General features: G+C 41.9%; 1 protein-coding gene across 3 annotated transcripts in view; it reads right to left on the bottom strand.

Moving 5' to 3' along the window:
- Positions 1-1,193: 1,193 nt before the first annotated feature.
- The window catches only part of cacna1ia (calcium voltage-gated channel subunit alpha1 Ia), a 190,634-nt gene continuing 174,074 nt past the window's right edge, over positions 1,194-17,753 (bottom strand). The window contains exons 33-37 of one of the 3 annotated variants that reach the window (XM_005734524.1): positions 12,160-12,309; positions 7,070-7,207; positions 4,724-4,907; positions 4,106-4,239; positions 1,194-3,858 (exon numbers count right to left, since the gene is read on the bottom strand). In XM_005734524.1, coding sequence (XP_005734581.1) covers positions 3,133-3,858; positions 4,106-4,239; positions 4,724-4,907; positions 7,070-7,207; positions 12,160-12,309 — 1,332 coding nt within the window. In that variant the 3' untranslated portion in view covers positions 1,194-3,132. The remainder of the gene's footprint in view (positions 3,859-4,105; positions 4,240-4,723; positions 4,908-7,069; positions 7,208-12,159; positions 12,310-17,753) is intronic. The other 2 variants (XM_013911268.1, XM_013911269.1) reach the window with 2 other exon arrangements.

The following is a 17,753-nucleotide window of genomic DNA, read 5'->3' as shown; positions in this document are numbered from 1 at the left end:
TACAGGGGGATGCAGGCTTGATCAAGGCAGCTTGGACTGGAGCAAAAAACACGTTAGGAAAGATGTGTGCTTTTGCTGAACCTTTGTACTCATAAATATAAAAGGAGACAAGGGGGGTCTTGAACATCAGTCTAAGCGAGAGCTGTAGCACACACACAGTGCATGAAGGCACACTCTGCTGACGCACAAATTTGGTGCACTGTTCTGCTTGTTGTATCTGACGTCCGGCGCCTGTAGTGTGTGAGCGCACAGTGCACAAAACACTCAAGCCGTCAAACTTGTGCGAATAAAGCAAGGCGAGAATTTGCTTCGCTTTCTGTCTGAGCACAGCTTTACAGCTATCTTTAAAATTTAAACTAGTGGTTTTTACCCCCCGACCTGAGTTCATTAACCTCATTTACTCATGTTATCCAATTGGAGCCCATCTCTCTAGCGACTGGTTTTGGAGAGGGCAGAGGTGCTATCCGACCAGTTGGAAGTTTAGACGTGCAGAAGCAAAAACAGACAAAAATGAGTACTGTTGTAATCCGAGGAGATAAAAATCACATTGACATCATTTACTCAGGGCATACACATAGAACATTTATTGCTGTGTAGTCAGGCTTTAACCTTTGATGCCATATTCACTGACACAAGGATTTGTCTCAGAAAGATAAGAGGATATATCTTTAATGCTAAAACAGCCCTTGGTTGCTTTGTGTTTTTTCCCTCTTCGACCTTTAACCCCGCCAGCTATCCTTACTGACAAACAGGACATTTCAGGAAAAAGGCAAACACTTTACCTGAAGTCACAAACGCACATGCACACACAGTCCCTCACACAGACACACGCGCACACGCAAATGCCTCACTCGTTAATACCCAACACCATATGCTAAAACATAGTCATCAAAGTGATTTTGCATGATAAAAAAGGTCAAACCCTCAGATTTTCTCACATCACCTCATTCCTCTTGAGAAATGGAAAAAAATAAATAAGGTAATGATCGAAACGCCAGGGATAAAACAGTCTACCTCTTAGAAATCAGGCTTAAAGATGAACGTCTCCTTTTTGGATGGAGCAGTTAATCGAGTGGTGGAAGCCAAAAAGACGCCAAGTCTCGTTCCGCTCTTACAGTTTCAGCTTTTCGCATCAAATCTCCGTGCGTGAAAAGTTTGCTACAACATACTGTATGTGTGAAAAGATGGGGGGGGGATGTGCATCACTGTGTCGTTTCAAGAATAAGCATACTGTATTGCAATCCCAGAATCATGCTTAAGGAACACTAATGTGCCCGTAATCGATATGTTATGGTGTAACGCTCAAATTAAAGCTTTCATAGAGATGGTGTACGCTGTTTGTGTGGTTTTTTTTGTTGTTGTTTTTTAGCATAGGAGACTAAAAGCAAACAAAGTCCCCTTTTGTGCAGGGAATGTCCGTGAGCTAGACAGTCCCCATGTGGTGAGTGAGTATGGCTGTTCCCACCTCTGGTTGTCCTCTGAGACTCCAACATCTAGAAAAATCAAATCGCGAGGAACCAGCGTTCCCAAGGAGAAATGTGCTGGAGGGAACAATCACTTCAGCGCACAGTTTGTTTGAAATTTTTTGCTTCGTTGTTTTATACACTGTCCACACCTTAGAAAAATGTTAGAAAACTTGGAAGCCACTGGCAGACCAAAAAAAGTCCTAGACAACAAAGTCAAAGACACTGCATGGGTTAAATTAAATCGGGACAAATTAACGGCAACACTTGCACGTGCCTATTCTCTTTTCTACAAAAATAGTGGAATAGAAATCACATGGTTATCACCCAACATTGACATGTCAATACACTTCTGTATATAGTTAAAAATCTTGGTTAAATGCAATCCCATCATGCAGTCAAGGACCCTTGCAACACTTTTGTGTGAGGGTGGTTTCTTTTTTTTTTTGTCCATTCGCTTTAAATCCTTAAACGTAGTGAGAGGAAGTGGCGTCAAAAAAGGTGTGTGCTTGAAGTCTCACTTGAGCGAGGGAGCTGCAAACCACATTTTCCAGTGCAGGCGTAGCTGGGCCGTTCACACGACGCTGTTTCTCCTGGCCGCGTCTGTGAAGCTCCATCCAACCTAGCTTTCCGTTTTATACTATATTTCTTCATGTTCACGAGTGAGAGATGCTGGCAAGAGAAAGGAAAATAACCAATTTCACGAATCACTCCATGCACAGTTATACCTCCACAGTCTGTTAATTTATTTCCATTTCCCGGTGCCACTGAAGACCAAGCTGAAAGACGTGCGAAACTTTTCCTCAGTTGATACCTCTCCCCCTGGTTTCAAAAACACAGAGGTGCGGTGCAGCGGTGAGAATGATTTAATTCATTGCCTTAGATACCTGAGGCGGTGCTCTCTCACACACACTCACACACACACAAACGTGAGCACACATTCCTGAACTTTCCTCCACCCTTCACATTTTACTCTGATCTCAGCAGAAGCTCCTGTGCCAGAGTAAGACCTGTTGTTTCCGTCTGCCAGAACAGATGGACATTAGATCCGCTTTCTGCTTTTCCAGCCAAACAAATGACCTGCCTTCTCCTTGCCCCAGTCTTCCTCCCGCCTTCATATATTCCTCCATCACAAAGCCTCCGCCCATGTATTTGCCACACTGCCTTGGAGACATAAGCGAATCAAAACACCCTCTGTTGGCATGGATTGCTATTTCTTGTTTGGTTACTTCTGTTTTTGCATTTTTAATCTCAGTGAACCCGAGCCATCAGGAGAAAGGAAATTACAGTCGAGCAACTTGAAGATTCTTTGTTGTATCTTTGAGTTCAAACCCTTTTGTATCTCCTTCTGGGTTTGCTGTGTGATCAGAAGCTTCCATGGCCTCCCATACTGGTACAGCCGCCAAGTTGGTGGAAGCTCTTGGACCTTGAAAAGGCCACTTCCACACCAACAGACCATAACCAAAACCACTCCCATAGATAGCACAAAATAGGACATGGGCTTGTCACAAATGTATAGAAATGGGTTAAGGGGGCAAGATGAGGGTTTGGTTTTGGAATCGTGTGTCATCAGACCTTTCTCTCACCGATGAGGCAGAGAGAGCGAGAGGGATAGCAATGAGTTCAGATCCAAGGAATGGAGAGACAAACAAAAAGGAAACATTGGGTTTCATCTGTTTTTTCGACAAGGCCCTACTGTTGTTTGGCTTGAGCTCTTCCCCTTTAGTCCTTGATCTCCATCTCCTATTTCCCCTCTTCCTTCTCCTCTTCTTGTATCAACCCCAGTCCAGGGGTTGGCCAAGAAGCCTTGGGGGTCCATAAGCTCCAGACCCATAATCTCCCTACGACCCTCCCTGCTCCGGGAAGACAGCAGCATCCCCCCTTGGTCCAGGCTGCCTGTGCTGTTGCACTTCTTTACTGCTCCTCCTGGGTACACCAGGGAGCTGGGTGATAGCAGTGATGTCAGTGACAAGCTGCTAAGTGCCTCTGACAAGTGTTCACTGTTGCCTGCTTGGCTGGAGCCACAACCGCCAATAGACGATCCAATCCCTATGCCCAGGTCCTCATCTGAAGGGTCGATCGAGTCATCGCGGGTGTACCCAGGACTGGTGCTGCCACGCCCGCTGCTCTGACTCCGCTGGTGACCCCTGGTGGCCAGAAGGGTTAAACCCGACGATGGGCTCGGTCTTGGTCTCAGGGTCTGGACTGGGGAAGAAATGGAGGTGGTGTCCTCAGGCAGAGGGAGAGGACACATAAGCGGCAATGGAGCTGATGACAGTGGAAAGTCTAAGTTCTGAGGTGGGGACACACTGAAGCTCAGTCCTTCTTCCAAGGTGGTCTGAAGGCTGCCTTCAGAGCTGCCTGTAGCGAGGGACGAATCACTGTGGGAAGGGTACTGAGGGAGATAAGAGACAGAGTGGAGAGAGATAATGAGCTCATCAATCCAACTCTCTTTTTCATTAAGACTTGTAACAGTACTGATTACAAGCCTGCCTTTATTATATTTACTTGATCATCATTTGTTAGTTAGTAATTACTGAAATATATTTCAACAGAACCTCACAACTGTCTTTTTATGTTTCCACGTCAAACATCATCTAACTTACCGTAATCTATCTATTTGGTCCCTCGTCCCCTCTTACCTGTGTGCAGAGCTTCTTCCTATGGGCTCCAGGGGAGCGGAACGAAGCCCACGAGGCTCTGGAGGCTCGGGAGGCCAGCCTAAGGCCTCTTGACAAACGCAGGCTTCTACTGCGGGGAGGTACTGGGATGGCTGCTTAAGAGACCAGCAGAGGACATTATTAGTCAGTTCTTACAACCAGATTTTATTTTAGGGTTAAGGATGTATTAAAAAGACAGATTTTATATACAGAAGATGGTGACGGATTAATCTGTAGTCTGGGCCTGAATACACCCTATATGATGCCATCTGATGTAAAAACTAACTGTACATGTGCATATATAGAGCTAATCCTACTGCAGAGGTCAGTTTCTTCCTTAGACTCCCCCCTCGTCACCTCTTATAGGCGCATTTTGAGACTTACTGTACGTGGACTTCTCTTGTTTATTTATATAATTACTTGAATTTAATTTATTGCCTTGTTCTTTGATTTGAAGTGCTGTTTAACCAAATTGTGCAGCATTTTGTTGAGGCTGTCACTTAAGATTACAGCATTTCGTTTACACAATATACACACACAGAGCAACAAGCAATTCACATTATTGTGCTTATGTGTTTGTTGCGCTGTGGATTTACTCACCTGGGCTGCACTGAGGTGAACAAACACACGGTTCGTGTGTTTGCATTTCCATCTCCTGCAGTACGATCTCCATCTCAATGCCCGTGCTGAGGGCTCTGCATGGCTGGCTCTGCACCACAGTCTGAATCTGGTGATCTCCTCCTTCGACCTCATCAGAGCTGGGAGAGTCACTGCTGCACTTTACCTACAAGACAGACAGTGGATGCTTTTTCCTTCATATCTAAATTAGACATATGGGCTCAATTTGTGACGCAAACTGCTGTGACCTGTTTTGGAAAAGCTTGTATGATTAAGATGATTAGATGATCATTAAGTTAGCATAAAATTTTCTTTAAACTCTCATTTCATCTCCAAAGCAATAATTAATCCAGAATTCATGTGATGTATTTTAAATTGAGGGTTCCTGGTTGAGGCAAAGAAAAAAAAAAGCCCCTAAGGTGCTGGGGAGATATTAAACATGGCCTCTGAGTCACATCATTCTCTTTGGCTTTTCATTTCAGTGCAATTCAAAGTGTGAACACGAGCTCTTAATTGTTATGTTAATCCTATATTTCGTGACCTTAAATGTTTAGGTTTGAAATTCCCGAGCGTCCGCAAACAGGCCGCGATGGCTTGAAGTGAGTAGCAGGAGGCGGATGAAGGCAAGAGTTCAAAAATAAGCTGGTACACGTGTGAGAGTGGGTGTGCAGGAATGCTTTTGTGCTTTCATTAGTGTACTGTACCTCTGAGTCATTCAACCCGAGCCCCTTAACAGCCCCATTTCAGGTGAAATCTCAAATAGCCTTATCAAGCATTCGCTTCTACCCCTGCACACACATCTCTTCAGATACCACCACCATAATTACTACTAGCCCTAACCCTAATGTTAGACAAGCTTTTAAGTAAAAATGGTGTGCTTTATATTGTAAGGGCTCGCTTTGGGTGCTCTGGCAGAGATGTGACTTCCCTCAGTGTGACTGTGTAAAACGGATTTATTTATTTATTTGACACCAGATTTCTTTTAATCAAACAGCGCTGGGCAAATTAAAACCCTAACCTTACGTCCTTTGTCACCTTCTCTCTTTCCCTCTTCCCCTTCTTTTCTCATCTCCTTCCCTCTCCTCTAATGAGCACTGGTTCACAGCCATGCTTGGTGACGGCAGGCTTATCTAGCTCTCCAGAACCAAGGAGCATTACCCCATTACAGAGGAGGATATCTAGGATGGATGGATGATAAGGGATGGAGATAGTGAGGCTAGAGGGAGGTACAGAGCAGGTGTGCAATTACCAGAGGGGGAGCACTGTCAAAGGAGAAGCATAAAAGATAAAGTCTAAAGCAAGTGGTGGGTGGGTTCATAGAGAGCCACCATGAATTGTGATTGAGGGGAGTTTGGTGGAAAGATTTATTCACGAGAAGGACTGTAGAGGATAGAGACTGTCGACTCTCCAAAGACAAGATAGTTACCCTGATACATAGAAAGAAAGTGATAAAGGCATCTTTGGAACCTAAAGGTTTATATCTGCAAATCGTGAGAGAGCCTAAAGCGCAGCCATGAAAATGATTTTATGAGGGTTCATTTGTTTTGTGCTTCCTGGAAGTAATAATAAAGAAATCTGCTGCGGGGTTGGAACAAAGTGCTGGTAAACTGCTGTATTTACGTCAAATATAAAGCAGCTGGTGGAACCTATGGGCTCTTATCCAATGACCTAGCCTCTGGGGACAATGAGCGTTGATTTTCTTCTGATGCTTGCGTATAACAAACACCAGGTCGGTGACGTCCTGCTCCATGTGTTGGTGATTGCTTACCTCCCAACTATCAGTGGAGATAAATATAAAAAACTACAATAAAAGCTAACTTGTAAATCGTCTTTTGTCATCCTGCTTTGTCAGCCAAAGTCTGTTTGGTCAATACTAGCGTGACACAGTTTTCCTGTACTAAATGTTGTATCTTGTTGAATTTGTGGTGCAGTATTCTCTTTCTATTCGTCTTACTCACATGAAACTGGCTTAAAATTCTGTCCAGAGATGACAACCAAGTGTGCAGCACGGCAAAATGATAATAGTACTAATATCCTCCTAGTGACATTTAAGCGGGCGCTTACTCTGCACACCTTTGTAACTCAGAGCTGTGTAAAGATGGCTCAATGTTGTAAATCAGAGCTAGTGTACAAAACCTTAGTGCCCCTAAAATGACAGGATTACTAGAGCTACCTATCATTAAAAAACCCCTAAACGTTCATACACTGACTTTTAGATTGGCCTAGCTGAAAATGAGCCTTCTTATGGACACACTGTAAAGCTATAAAATCCATATTTAAAGTGAAAATCTTTATGGTGTCTTTCCTCTTCACTCTGCTTATACCCACCTCGCCCTCTTGCGCCAGCAGCTGGTAGGCAGTATGCTCATCTAGGCTGAGGTCATCCGGCAGGGCAGGGGATGAGGACTTGTCCGAAAGTTGCTCTGACTTCAAGGAAGCCTGTTCAATCTCTGCCATCCTGATCTGCTGGAAAGAATATACTTCAGTTATCCATGCTTTTAAAGGCATAGGGAATAGGACCGGCAACTGTTTCAGACTTTCTACTTCATAAAACATGGTCTCATCAGTGCTCAGTAAAATTTTACATGTTTAGCGCAAGGTTCATAGCAACCAGCCACGACTTCAGTGGCTTACATTTTGGTGGATATAGAAATGAAACTTTTAAAGGTTTAGTTTATTTTGATATCTATCTATATTATTTATATCTTGCATGATTTTTTGTTTTATTTTTTGTTAAAAGGCCAACATGAGCTACAGAGACGAGTTCGATAAAACCTCCACCAAGCTGGTTCACCAGATGCTGACAATTCAAAGTTGCCAAAATGCCGTGGCGCCTGTCTGTAAAGAGAGGCAGGATGAGAGATTTCAAGAGAGCAGTGACATTACTTCATCATCATCAAGTGAGCAATTGTTTTTTAGTGGCATCAATATATACGCAAATAAAGAGGCTGGATGGGAAGCTGGATGAGGCGGGTATCCATGCAACGTTTTCGTGTACGTGTCGGCGCCGTCTTCATGTATATGCAAAAGAGAGTGAAGATGTTTATTTTTCCTATCAAGCGTGGTGATGTTAACAAAAAAGAAAACATTACCAAGCACACTGTTGTCACTCAGATGTGACAACAGTGTTACTTTCTCTTTTCTCTGCTCCAACACTGGCTCCAGCTAGGTTCATTTCATCAGAGCTGCGGGTAACGTGGCCCATATAGCTGCTGAATTGCTTTTAAATTATCAGCCACACGTGAGCATCGAGCCTCCCTGCTGGCACTTTTCTCTGCTCTTGTAATACTTTTCTTTTTGTGCACCGGTTTCAGAGCACAGTGCAAACCGTGAGCTGGAGTGGAACCTCAGTGTTGTGGAGATGCAGTGCTCGGGCAGCGTTTCTTTAAGGACACAGAACAATAAATGGCCAGAGCATGGGGAATTAAAAGGGGCCAAGTGAAATCCAATGAAGTGAGAGTTTCATAGAGGAACGAAAGATTCATGGCTAATATGAGGCAGTAAATTACCATTGCCCATGCCCCTGAGGAGAGAGTGAGCAAGAAAGTGAGAGAAAGAGATAAAGAGATGGGATGAGGCAAAGGCGAGGAATCAAGACAGAAGCACAGCAACTCATTAATTTGAAAGAACACTTTCTGTTTTGCCTCCATATATTACTCCTCACTTATGTGAGAGCACCACATCTGTGACTTTTTAGCGCCTTAGAGGTGGGCTGCAAATAGCTGTGGAAAAAAGGTCCCTGTGAGTCAACTGGTTTATTTATCGACAGGTAAAAGAAACGGGAGCTTCTCTTTTTCTGTATTCTTGGCTGGGCCTCCAGAGATAACGAAAAAGCACAATAGGCACAGGAAGAGTTGCTACACCGCTGCTTCCAAGGTAACTGCAGAAATATCGAAGGCTTCACTAACGAGATAGGGGACTCGGGCAAGGACCAGTTGGAAGTGTCCACTGCAGCCTTAGAGCAGTGAAGGAAGGTATTTTTCTATTCAGCACTGCCATGAGAGAAGATTGCTGACTGCAGAGGAAATAAGCACAATTAATATCTGCATGAGTCTTAACAGTCAGAATATCATATCATAAGTGCACCAGCAGGTGCTCTTACTCTTTTATCTTGCTGAACTATGACAACAAATGATCATTTACCAGAGTCTATGAACTTTGTCAACACGATACAGTGATCACTTAACTTCACGCAAACTGCAGCCATTAATTCTCCTTTTGTCACCACTGTCACCTGTTTGAACAGACTATGCCCATGATGCTGAGATCAGAGCTCTATGGCAGCCATGGCATCAGGTGCCGAACTCCTCTTCTTCCTAAATTATACTCTCTACATATATAGTCTTATAACTAATGACTGAAGGACTGTCTCATACTTTGTGGTATTACACATGGTACTGCATAATGAATAAAAATATATGCGTATATAAGGTGCGATCAGAAGTTTTAGTGACTGCCCCTGATAAGCAAAACCTCAACATTGTCTCCGTGTGCACCTCTGGACAACTAACAGTGCTTCTGCTATTTTAAACTGCTCCTTGGAAGTTCTGCTCTCTTGCATTTAATCCTCCTCAGTCCTCTTTAGTTCTTCGTAATTATGCAGGACGAATTAGCTTTTTTTTTGGAGCAAGTAAGATTTTTGCATTTTAATAAACCGATCTCACCAACTGCATTTGGCAATAAATGCACTCATAGCTCAAAATGCACAGCGTTACAGAATACACAATGATGTGGAAATAGTAAAATAATACTGTTTCACCTCAGGCACACACCCAGATGCCACTCTGGGTCAATTTAAGCACTGTGGATCAATCAGCTCTCTGAAATGATTTCTCTGCCTCCTCAGATGTGATGATGCAGATATGCAAGCACAAGTGGTCACAGTACATGTACAGTACCGTAAAAAAGAAAATAAGTGGTCCAGAGGTCCACTAAGTCTTTCAGGAGCCCACAAGGTTTCTGCTTTTGATGGGTGAGGTCACAAAATCTTTTAATTGCACCTTGAAATGTTTATGTCCAAAAGTTTTCCACAAAACTGTACACCATTTTTCCTTAACGGTGCATTGTGACCACAGGAACAGCTGATATCTTAAAATCAGTATCGCTATTATCCTTTCATTTTACAAACAGTGTTTTGCTTATTTCAATGAGATGCATTTAATATTACCATTAACAGTAGTTTAGTTTCAACTTTGAATTGCCTGTTAGAGCAACATTTTCCAGTGGTTTGATTAGTTGCAAAAGTAAATTCAGTGAAAATGATGTTGAGGAGCTTTCATATAGTGTTGAGCAGTGGCCTCTTATACTTGCAGCCAAATTAATAGCGAAGGCCTCCTCTGCTCCACTGAACTGTTCCCTGCAAACCAAAACTGCAGTCACTCTCATGCTGTGGATCGTCCCTCGTGTTTATTAGTTCCTTGATGAATATTTCCAATGTCACACACGCTGCACCCAGGTGTCCCGCTGTGTCTTACTGTCTGCTCAAACACAGTAAATCTGCACAGAACTCTCAGCAGCAAAAGACTCATCTGTGTACTCACCCATGCTAGCTCTCTCTCTGTCACGCACACACGCACACACGAAAACACCCAATTTGCAAGTCTGATGTTTAAAGAAGGTGGCAAATTAAAGGAGATCAGCACCGGATCAGAGAGAGTAAAAATCTGGGCTAGACAAAGGGATTGCCAGAGGAGAGCAGCTACCGAAGGAAAAAGGGGAAGCGTATAACGGAGCGAGGAAAGATTGATGGTTTGACAGCATCTGCAGACAGGCAGAAAGCAGGGCTGACAGATGAGGAGGTGTAGAGCCCAGTTATTGCTTCTTCTGAGATGACCTGCTGCACTTTGTCATTGTGATAGACAACACCAGCACAGGACAGTATGTTGTGGGGGTGTGTGGTTTATGCAGGATCTCCTGTTTACAAAACGCCCCTAAAATATAAGAACAGGAAAAACAGGCTGTTGGTGAGTGCCTGCATGCATACAGCAACAAGAATGGCTGCCTGTGTGCCATGCATTAAGTGGGCCTCATTGAGTCACAGTACTGCACATATGGAAAGTCGCTTTAATCTTATGCTGCTGGGCTTTTTTAGAGGCTTTAACTTTCTGTTATACTGTAACAAAACAGCACATAGAGCAGTTGACACACTTTATGAAGCTTGGACTTTGACAGCACTTTCCATTCAGACTGCTTGGTGTGATTAATGGACCCCTGTGTGTATCCACGAAAGTACGTGCAATCCCCTACATGCCTGCAACTTGTTGTGCGTGTGAATGTGTGAGTATTCAGGGAATCCTGTGTTTTACAAAGTAATTGTATGATTTACCAAATTTTGGTTTTTGATCCAGCCTAAAATTAGATTTTCCAGAGTACACAAGCCCACACGTGCGCCAGTCAGTGAAACCGCAAACTGAAGGTTAGCTAATGCTGTTAGCTTTATATTTATACACATTTGCACAGCTACAAAGAAAAGTAGATGTTTTCAGGAATTAAATTTCTACCTCTACACTTATTTGGCGCTAGGGTGCCAATTTTTGTTTCTCCCTTCCAACACCTGGAGGCATTTTTATAAAGCATCTGGAAGCTAGGAATTACATGTCTCAGGATGATGTTTGGTTTTCCTTTCAGAGTGCAGGTGTAAAAGTGTTTTATTTGTAGACGGGCTTTTCTCTAACAAGAATGAGAATAGCTATAATCTGGCATGCCCAGCGTACACGTTTTTTTCCACTCTGTTGAAATCAGCATTTTAAAATGTGAAATCAAGAAACTGCACTTTTAACAGCCTTATCTTCCTTCAATTGCATTTTTACACTGTCAGAGCTGGTCTGCTGAACACAAGAAGGAAAAAAGACTTGGTTAGCCTGGTTTTGCCAAAACAAAGTAGATCCCTTCATAGACACTCTGGATATTTTCCTGTTGATTTATATTTCACTCTGTCCTTTCTCACAGAATGCAGCTGAGAACTGCAGAAACCGTGAACGAGGAGGGCCGAAGATTCACCCGCGACTCTCTTGAAGCGAAAGTAAAATGCTTTCCCAGAAAGTCAGTAGATTTGTTGTTGGGTTCACTGTGAAATAGCATTGCTAATGGGTTCATTAAAGTGTCCAAACCTTGCTAAATTGGCAACGCAGGCGTAGCTTATTTAAAGCCTTAATGTGATGTGGAACTTTTTTCAATACTAGTAAATTATTCAGAGTGAGATCCTTGGATGTTTGTCCTGTAAGCCTGAGCCTATCACAAACAATTGCGTTGACTGAATTCCGAAACACGTTACGCCAACTAAATATTTGACTGAAAAATTAATACATGTGTTAAATTTGTCTTGCAAATGTGACCAGATCTGAGATTATTTCACCCTCCCCTTGGTCCCGTGTGTGTGCTGTGGACATGCTTGTATTCATGTGTGTTTAGGGTGGTACCTCTTGCGGGTGGCCCTTGCAGTCTTTGCAGATGAGCTGAGGAGAGGAGTAGTGGTGGAAGACAGAGCCGGAGAGGTTGTCGATCATCAGCATCTCCCCCTCTAAGGTATCCTTGATCAGGAGAGATACACTGTCCAACCACTGGCTCTCCTGGAACACATACGCACACGCGCACACACACAACACGCACGCACACATACACGGACACATACGCAGGGGACGCGGGGGGGCGGCAGACCAGAATGCACGCAGGCGCAAACATGTGCACATGCGGACATGCGAGGACAAAGAAACACGCAGGGAAATGCATACACCATCGAAAGGGTTATAAAAGTGCCCATGTGCACACGCTGGTATGCTTTTGCAGTTTTCTCATACTCTGTGCTCACACGCAAACACACACTCATGTCACTCATGTGCATATTCACCCCCACGACAGTACATTTCACACTCCGTACGCCTTCCTTTCTGACATTCCTCAACTGAAATAATAAATAAATAAATAAATCTCTCATACACTGTCAGATATTATGTATAAATAAATGAGATTTTGATGGCCTTTAAAGCTAAACACTTGTTCTTTTTTGGGAAGGGAAAAAACTAAACAACAACAAAAAAAAGCTCCTCAATAATATAACTCCAAACCATTAGCCAAGTAACACATAATTTTACTATCAAAGCCTTGAGCAGTGAGAGCGGTGCAATTATATTTGATATATCACCTCAATTAGGCTGTTCAATACCTTGTTGAAACAATTTAAGATTTAAGCATTTGCTTTGTGAGTTGGATATTATTAGGTTTAAAGCAATTTAGACTGAATCACTCAGGGCTTCTTTTTTCTTTTTTCCCTGTGACTTAAATGATCCCTCCTTGCTTGAATCTCATCTGCCAGATTGGTTTTCCCAGAAACCAATCTGGCAGAAAAAGGAAACTACTGACAAAAAAAAAAGGTGGAGGGGGGAATACTTTAAAAGTGATGTCTGTGATTCGCAGCGGGGCTCTGTATTTCACAATGATGTGTGATTGTGCCCGTAGCACATTCTTAACAGCCAAAATAACCGTATTACATCAGCAGATCTATCCCAAAAGATGCTGTGAAACAGGGTCACTCCTCTTCAATCCCCACGCAAGCCTACTTTCATAACACGTTTCTACAACGCCGCACATGCCTATACTTAGGCCTCTTATGCAAACACACATTTCTGACTCATGTGGTTATATTACAGTCACTCATGGTTCATGTTTTGAAAGTGAGTGGGCTCGTGATTCAAAAGACAGGTTACTGTACTCCTAGCGATATAAATACACCTAAATCATGCTGGGTTTTGATACAGAGCTGCAGTGCCGCATTTTGGCACAAAGACAAACTGACTCGGCTACATCCAGCTCGGTGTATGCACATATAAAAAAACATACTCTTCTCTCTCTCTCTCTCTCTCAGAGAGGCCCTGAGATAGTCCATTCTGTGTAGGTTGAGAGCTTAATATAAAAATAATGTTTGATTGACTGTGGTGGCCTATGTGGTGGCCTCCATTAATAACTGTATTAGTGGACAACAATAGGGCTCGTCTGCAGGGAATGGAAGTTGAGAGAGGGGGAGAGGAGAGAGCTGAAATTAATTACTGCCTCTATCTGACTGTCACTGGCTCGGCTATTATCAGTCCTCTCTTATGCCCGTACTCTCTCTCTCTCACCGTGCATGTGTCAACTTCCTCTAGTGGCTCCTTTAGTCCCTGTGCAATGCATTACTGGTGTTGCACTATTCTCTAAAAAAAGCACTTTCTTAGTGTTTAATATAGCACATTATAGATTGCATTAGTTGCACCAAAAATCCAAGTTCAACTGAGCTGTCTGCTCTGTATAAATAATGTAAATATCAGCTTTGTAGATGAATACAAAAGATGAACACTGTAGCTCTAATTCTAAAAATACTAGACTGTGCAAAAATCTTGAGCCATCCTTCATCTGTTTATATTTCAGCTCTATTCTTTATCACAGAGTGGACTCATTTGTTTAAGTAGTCTTCAGGAATAGTTCTCCAGGCTTCATGAAAGACATTCAGAGCTCGTCTTTGGATGTTGATGGTTTCTGTCAAGATGATCCCACATCTGGAATCTGAAAAGGCCAATCCAGGCCCAATAGTGTTCCATTGTGTGTTTTTCTCTATGTTTTTCTATGTGTTTGGGATCTTTGTCATGTGCTCAATCAGATGCTTTCCAGGTGGTATTACATGATGGATCAAATCCAATGGTAGTTTCTGTGTTCATAATTGAAAATTTCAACACCGCTGGATGAAGCATAACAAACCATGACAGAGCCTCCTCCATAATTTACAGAACATGTATCTGGTTGCAGATGCTCACTGTTGTACCCCACTCGTTTGATCTGACAATTAAAAAAATCTAATTTGGATTCTTAATCTACAAGTCATTTGTTCTGATGTAACTGCAATACCTCAGCCTTTTCTCCCTGTTTCCCTTCCTTAAGAATAGCTTTTTGAAAGCCATTTCTGATGAGACTTCAGTAAACAGTAGATGGTCTTAGGTCCTGTATCAGGTATTTGCTGGATCCCCCCCCCCCTTTTTTTTTAGGGGCGGGCTTTTCGGTTCTTGTTCTTTTGTTGGGTTGGAGTTTTTTTTTTTTTTTTTACTCAAGCCAGTTCTTCTTTGTTCTTCACTTGTCTGGTTTCCTCAGATTTTTTAAGGACAAAGTGCACACCATGTTGAAATAGTCCATTTACTATTTACTTTGTTGATTACTTTGTTGGTGCAAAAAAACTATTTTATGACTGTTAAACTGTGTTAACTTTGGCAACTAAAGAAATGGGAAAAAATTACGTGAGAAAAAATTTAAATGAGCTTTTTGTCTGTTATATGTAGTCACTGCTTCATCTGCTTGAGTTAGGTGTCTTTTTTATGTTTGAATGATTCATATGTACATACAAAAAAGAAACAAAAAAGAAAAACATACCTCTGAAAATGGTGAGGTACAAAGACTCGACTCGGGATGTCTCAAGATTTTTGATTAGTACTGTAGCAGTATTACTAGCAGTAATATTACAGCAATTTATTTGACAATGTTTGCACAGACATACACACACTCATCCTGGTACGAACAATCACACACTCAAACCCCAGGACCCGTGCTCTGAAGATATTACATCGCACTGCCAGATCCCTCACTGCATCGCTTGTGAGAAAGAGAAGCAGAGAGAAAGACAGAGAGAGACAGGATGCTGCCAGTTTATTCTCCCTGGTCTGCATTAAGTTCCTTCGTCAGCCAACGCTGAACTAAAAATGGCTCCGTGCAGCCAAGTTTAGCTCTACAAAGGTGAAATTCCTCATGGCAGCCGGTGAGTCATCTTTATGTGTGTGTTTCTGCGTGGAAATCTCAGACTATCATTAATGATTTCATAATGAAAGCGTGCGTCTCTGCTGACTGCGAGGAGAAATGAGGGACCCTTCCACTCGTTCTCTCACAAGCACACACACACACACATTAGATGTATGCAGTGAAATTATGATTTCCAAAGCGTAACCTGTGCACATATGTATGCAAGCTCACATAGTCTCAAATGAGCATTGAAAGGTTAATAAAGCCTAAATGAAAAAAGCTTCAGTGAATAAGTGATTAACATTTTTCACCTCTCTTCGCTGACTGCATTGGCTACAGAGAAGAAGGTGAAAAACCTTCATACACAAAATCGACATGATATCACTTTAGTTGTTTAGCTTGATTTTGGAAAATGCCTTTAATTTCTCCCTAATGGTTTAACACTTCTATTACTCAGCTTATTCAAACAATTGGCTTTGTGCAAAAACTCCTGCTAAGTCACTGCTTAGCATCTCTTTCTTCTTCTCCTTTTATCTGTTTGTGTAAATGTTTAACCTTCCAGGCCCTCGCTTCCATCTTTCAAAATCGCTTAAAGAAAAAGAACAAAAGTTCTAACAACTTATACAAAGAGATCGACTGATTGAGTGCACTCAAGCAATGCGGGCTGTCAGTGAATTTTTACTAAAAAAGAAATCAAGCAATGATTCTCTCTCTCTCTCTGACATCAGAACCATTTAAACAGAAATTACTGACATTGTTTATCACTTTTGTATTCTTGCAGCTTGCTCGTCAAATATGTAATTTTCCCTGCATGAACTAATCCATTGACACCGTGTAAAGAGAAGCAAACTGACAGACAGCCAGAGAGACAGAAATATCGCAGTAATAATATATAATAAGTCCTTTCATGTGCACTGTCTGCTCGTAGTCTGAGCTGTACCTGTGTATTTTTATTTACCTGTGTAATTCCCACATACTCAGCCCTGAGGAAGCCTCCATCAAAAAATGATAGCAGCTCTTACAGCGGAATATATAAAGCGTGCATACAATAACAACTCTGCTTCTAAAAAGAAACATTTAAGACTTTTGTGCAATCGAAAATGGCACAAAGAAAACAAAAAACATGTTGAAACTGAGATTTTTTTTCAAAGACGCTCATTTTAAAGTTAATTTAAGCAACATGTGGGCAGGTTTTTATCATCCCTTCCTCACAAGTTGCATGTACATGTCTTCCTTCATAAAGAATTTCATCAGTTCACAACCTCTTTGTCATATTCTTTGTTTCATAATAAGAATTTTTCAATGAGTTTCAGGTCTGGACTGTAAAAGGCCAGTTTAGCATTAATGCTGCCTCCACATATTTTTTGTTACCTGTGTGTTACGCCCCTCTGCAGCCCCTAATCTCTTTGCAGTGGAAATGCAAGAGTGTTCAGCTGTTGCTAATTGACCACACCTAGTCAGGTGTGGATAAAGGAATACCTGAGGCAGAATCATGTTTACATGCTTTTTCTTTGCATGAGGTTTTAACTACAGTTTTACAGTGAGAAACTAGGTTTACCAGCAGTGCTTTTCAGCATTTCTTTGGGCCAAAATGTTTTGTTGTTGAGCTGACGGGATGGTGATAGCAACTCAGATAATCAACAGGCTGCAAAGCTAAAAGAAAATCGACACCAACTGTTTCATTATGGACTAAAATCTCTGAGGAAATTTTCCAACACCTTATTGAATTGATGTCACAAAGAATTAAGGCAGTTCTGAAGGCAAAAAGGAGAGTCTGATCAGGTACTAGTAAAGTGTAACTACTAACCAGGCCAGTCTTTTTTACCCAGTTTCACCATTTGATATATTTTCTTTGTACCAGATTCAATTAAATTCAAGTTTTAAAAGATTTACAAACTATTAAATTTGTTTATTATTTTCCTTTTACACAGCATCTAAAAAGAAGGTTGTACTTCATCTGTGTCAGACCTTCTGACGTTTGTATGTATTTAATAGTGTCTTATAGTACTATTTATATTGTTCTTGCAATAAGCGGTGACCACTCGGGTAGGGCTGCTCGATTATGGCAAAAATGCTAATCACGATTATTTTCACTGAAATTGAGATCACGATTATTTGACGATATTTATTTCGTCCGCCAGAGCTTATATTTTTTTTTTTTACATGCTGTAGTGCCATTTGTGGGAGCATTTCAAGTTGCTATACATCAATACAACTGTTATAGCCCATATTTTAATAATATGTATGCATTAAGTCCATA

Source organism: Pundamilia nyererei, unplaced genomic scaffold, assembly GCF_000239375.1.
Source record: "Pundamilia nyererei isolate P.nyererei 1_Seehausen unplaced genomic scaffold, PunNye1.0 scaffold00059, whole genome shotgun sequence".
In the NCBI taxonomy this organism is placed as follows: domain Eukaryota; kingdom Metazoa; phylum Chordata; class Actinopteri; order Cichliformes; family Cichlidae; genus Pundamilia; species Pundamilia nyererei.
Note: the sequence above shows the minus strand (reverse complement) of the source record. Positions and strands in the feature narration are given on the sequence as shown.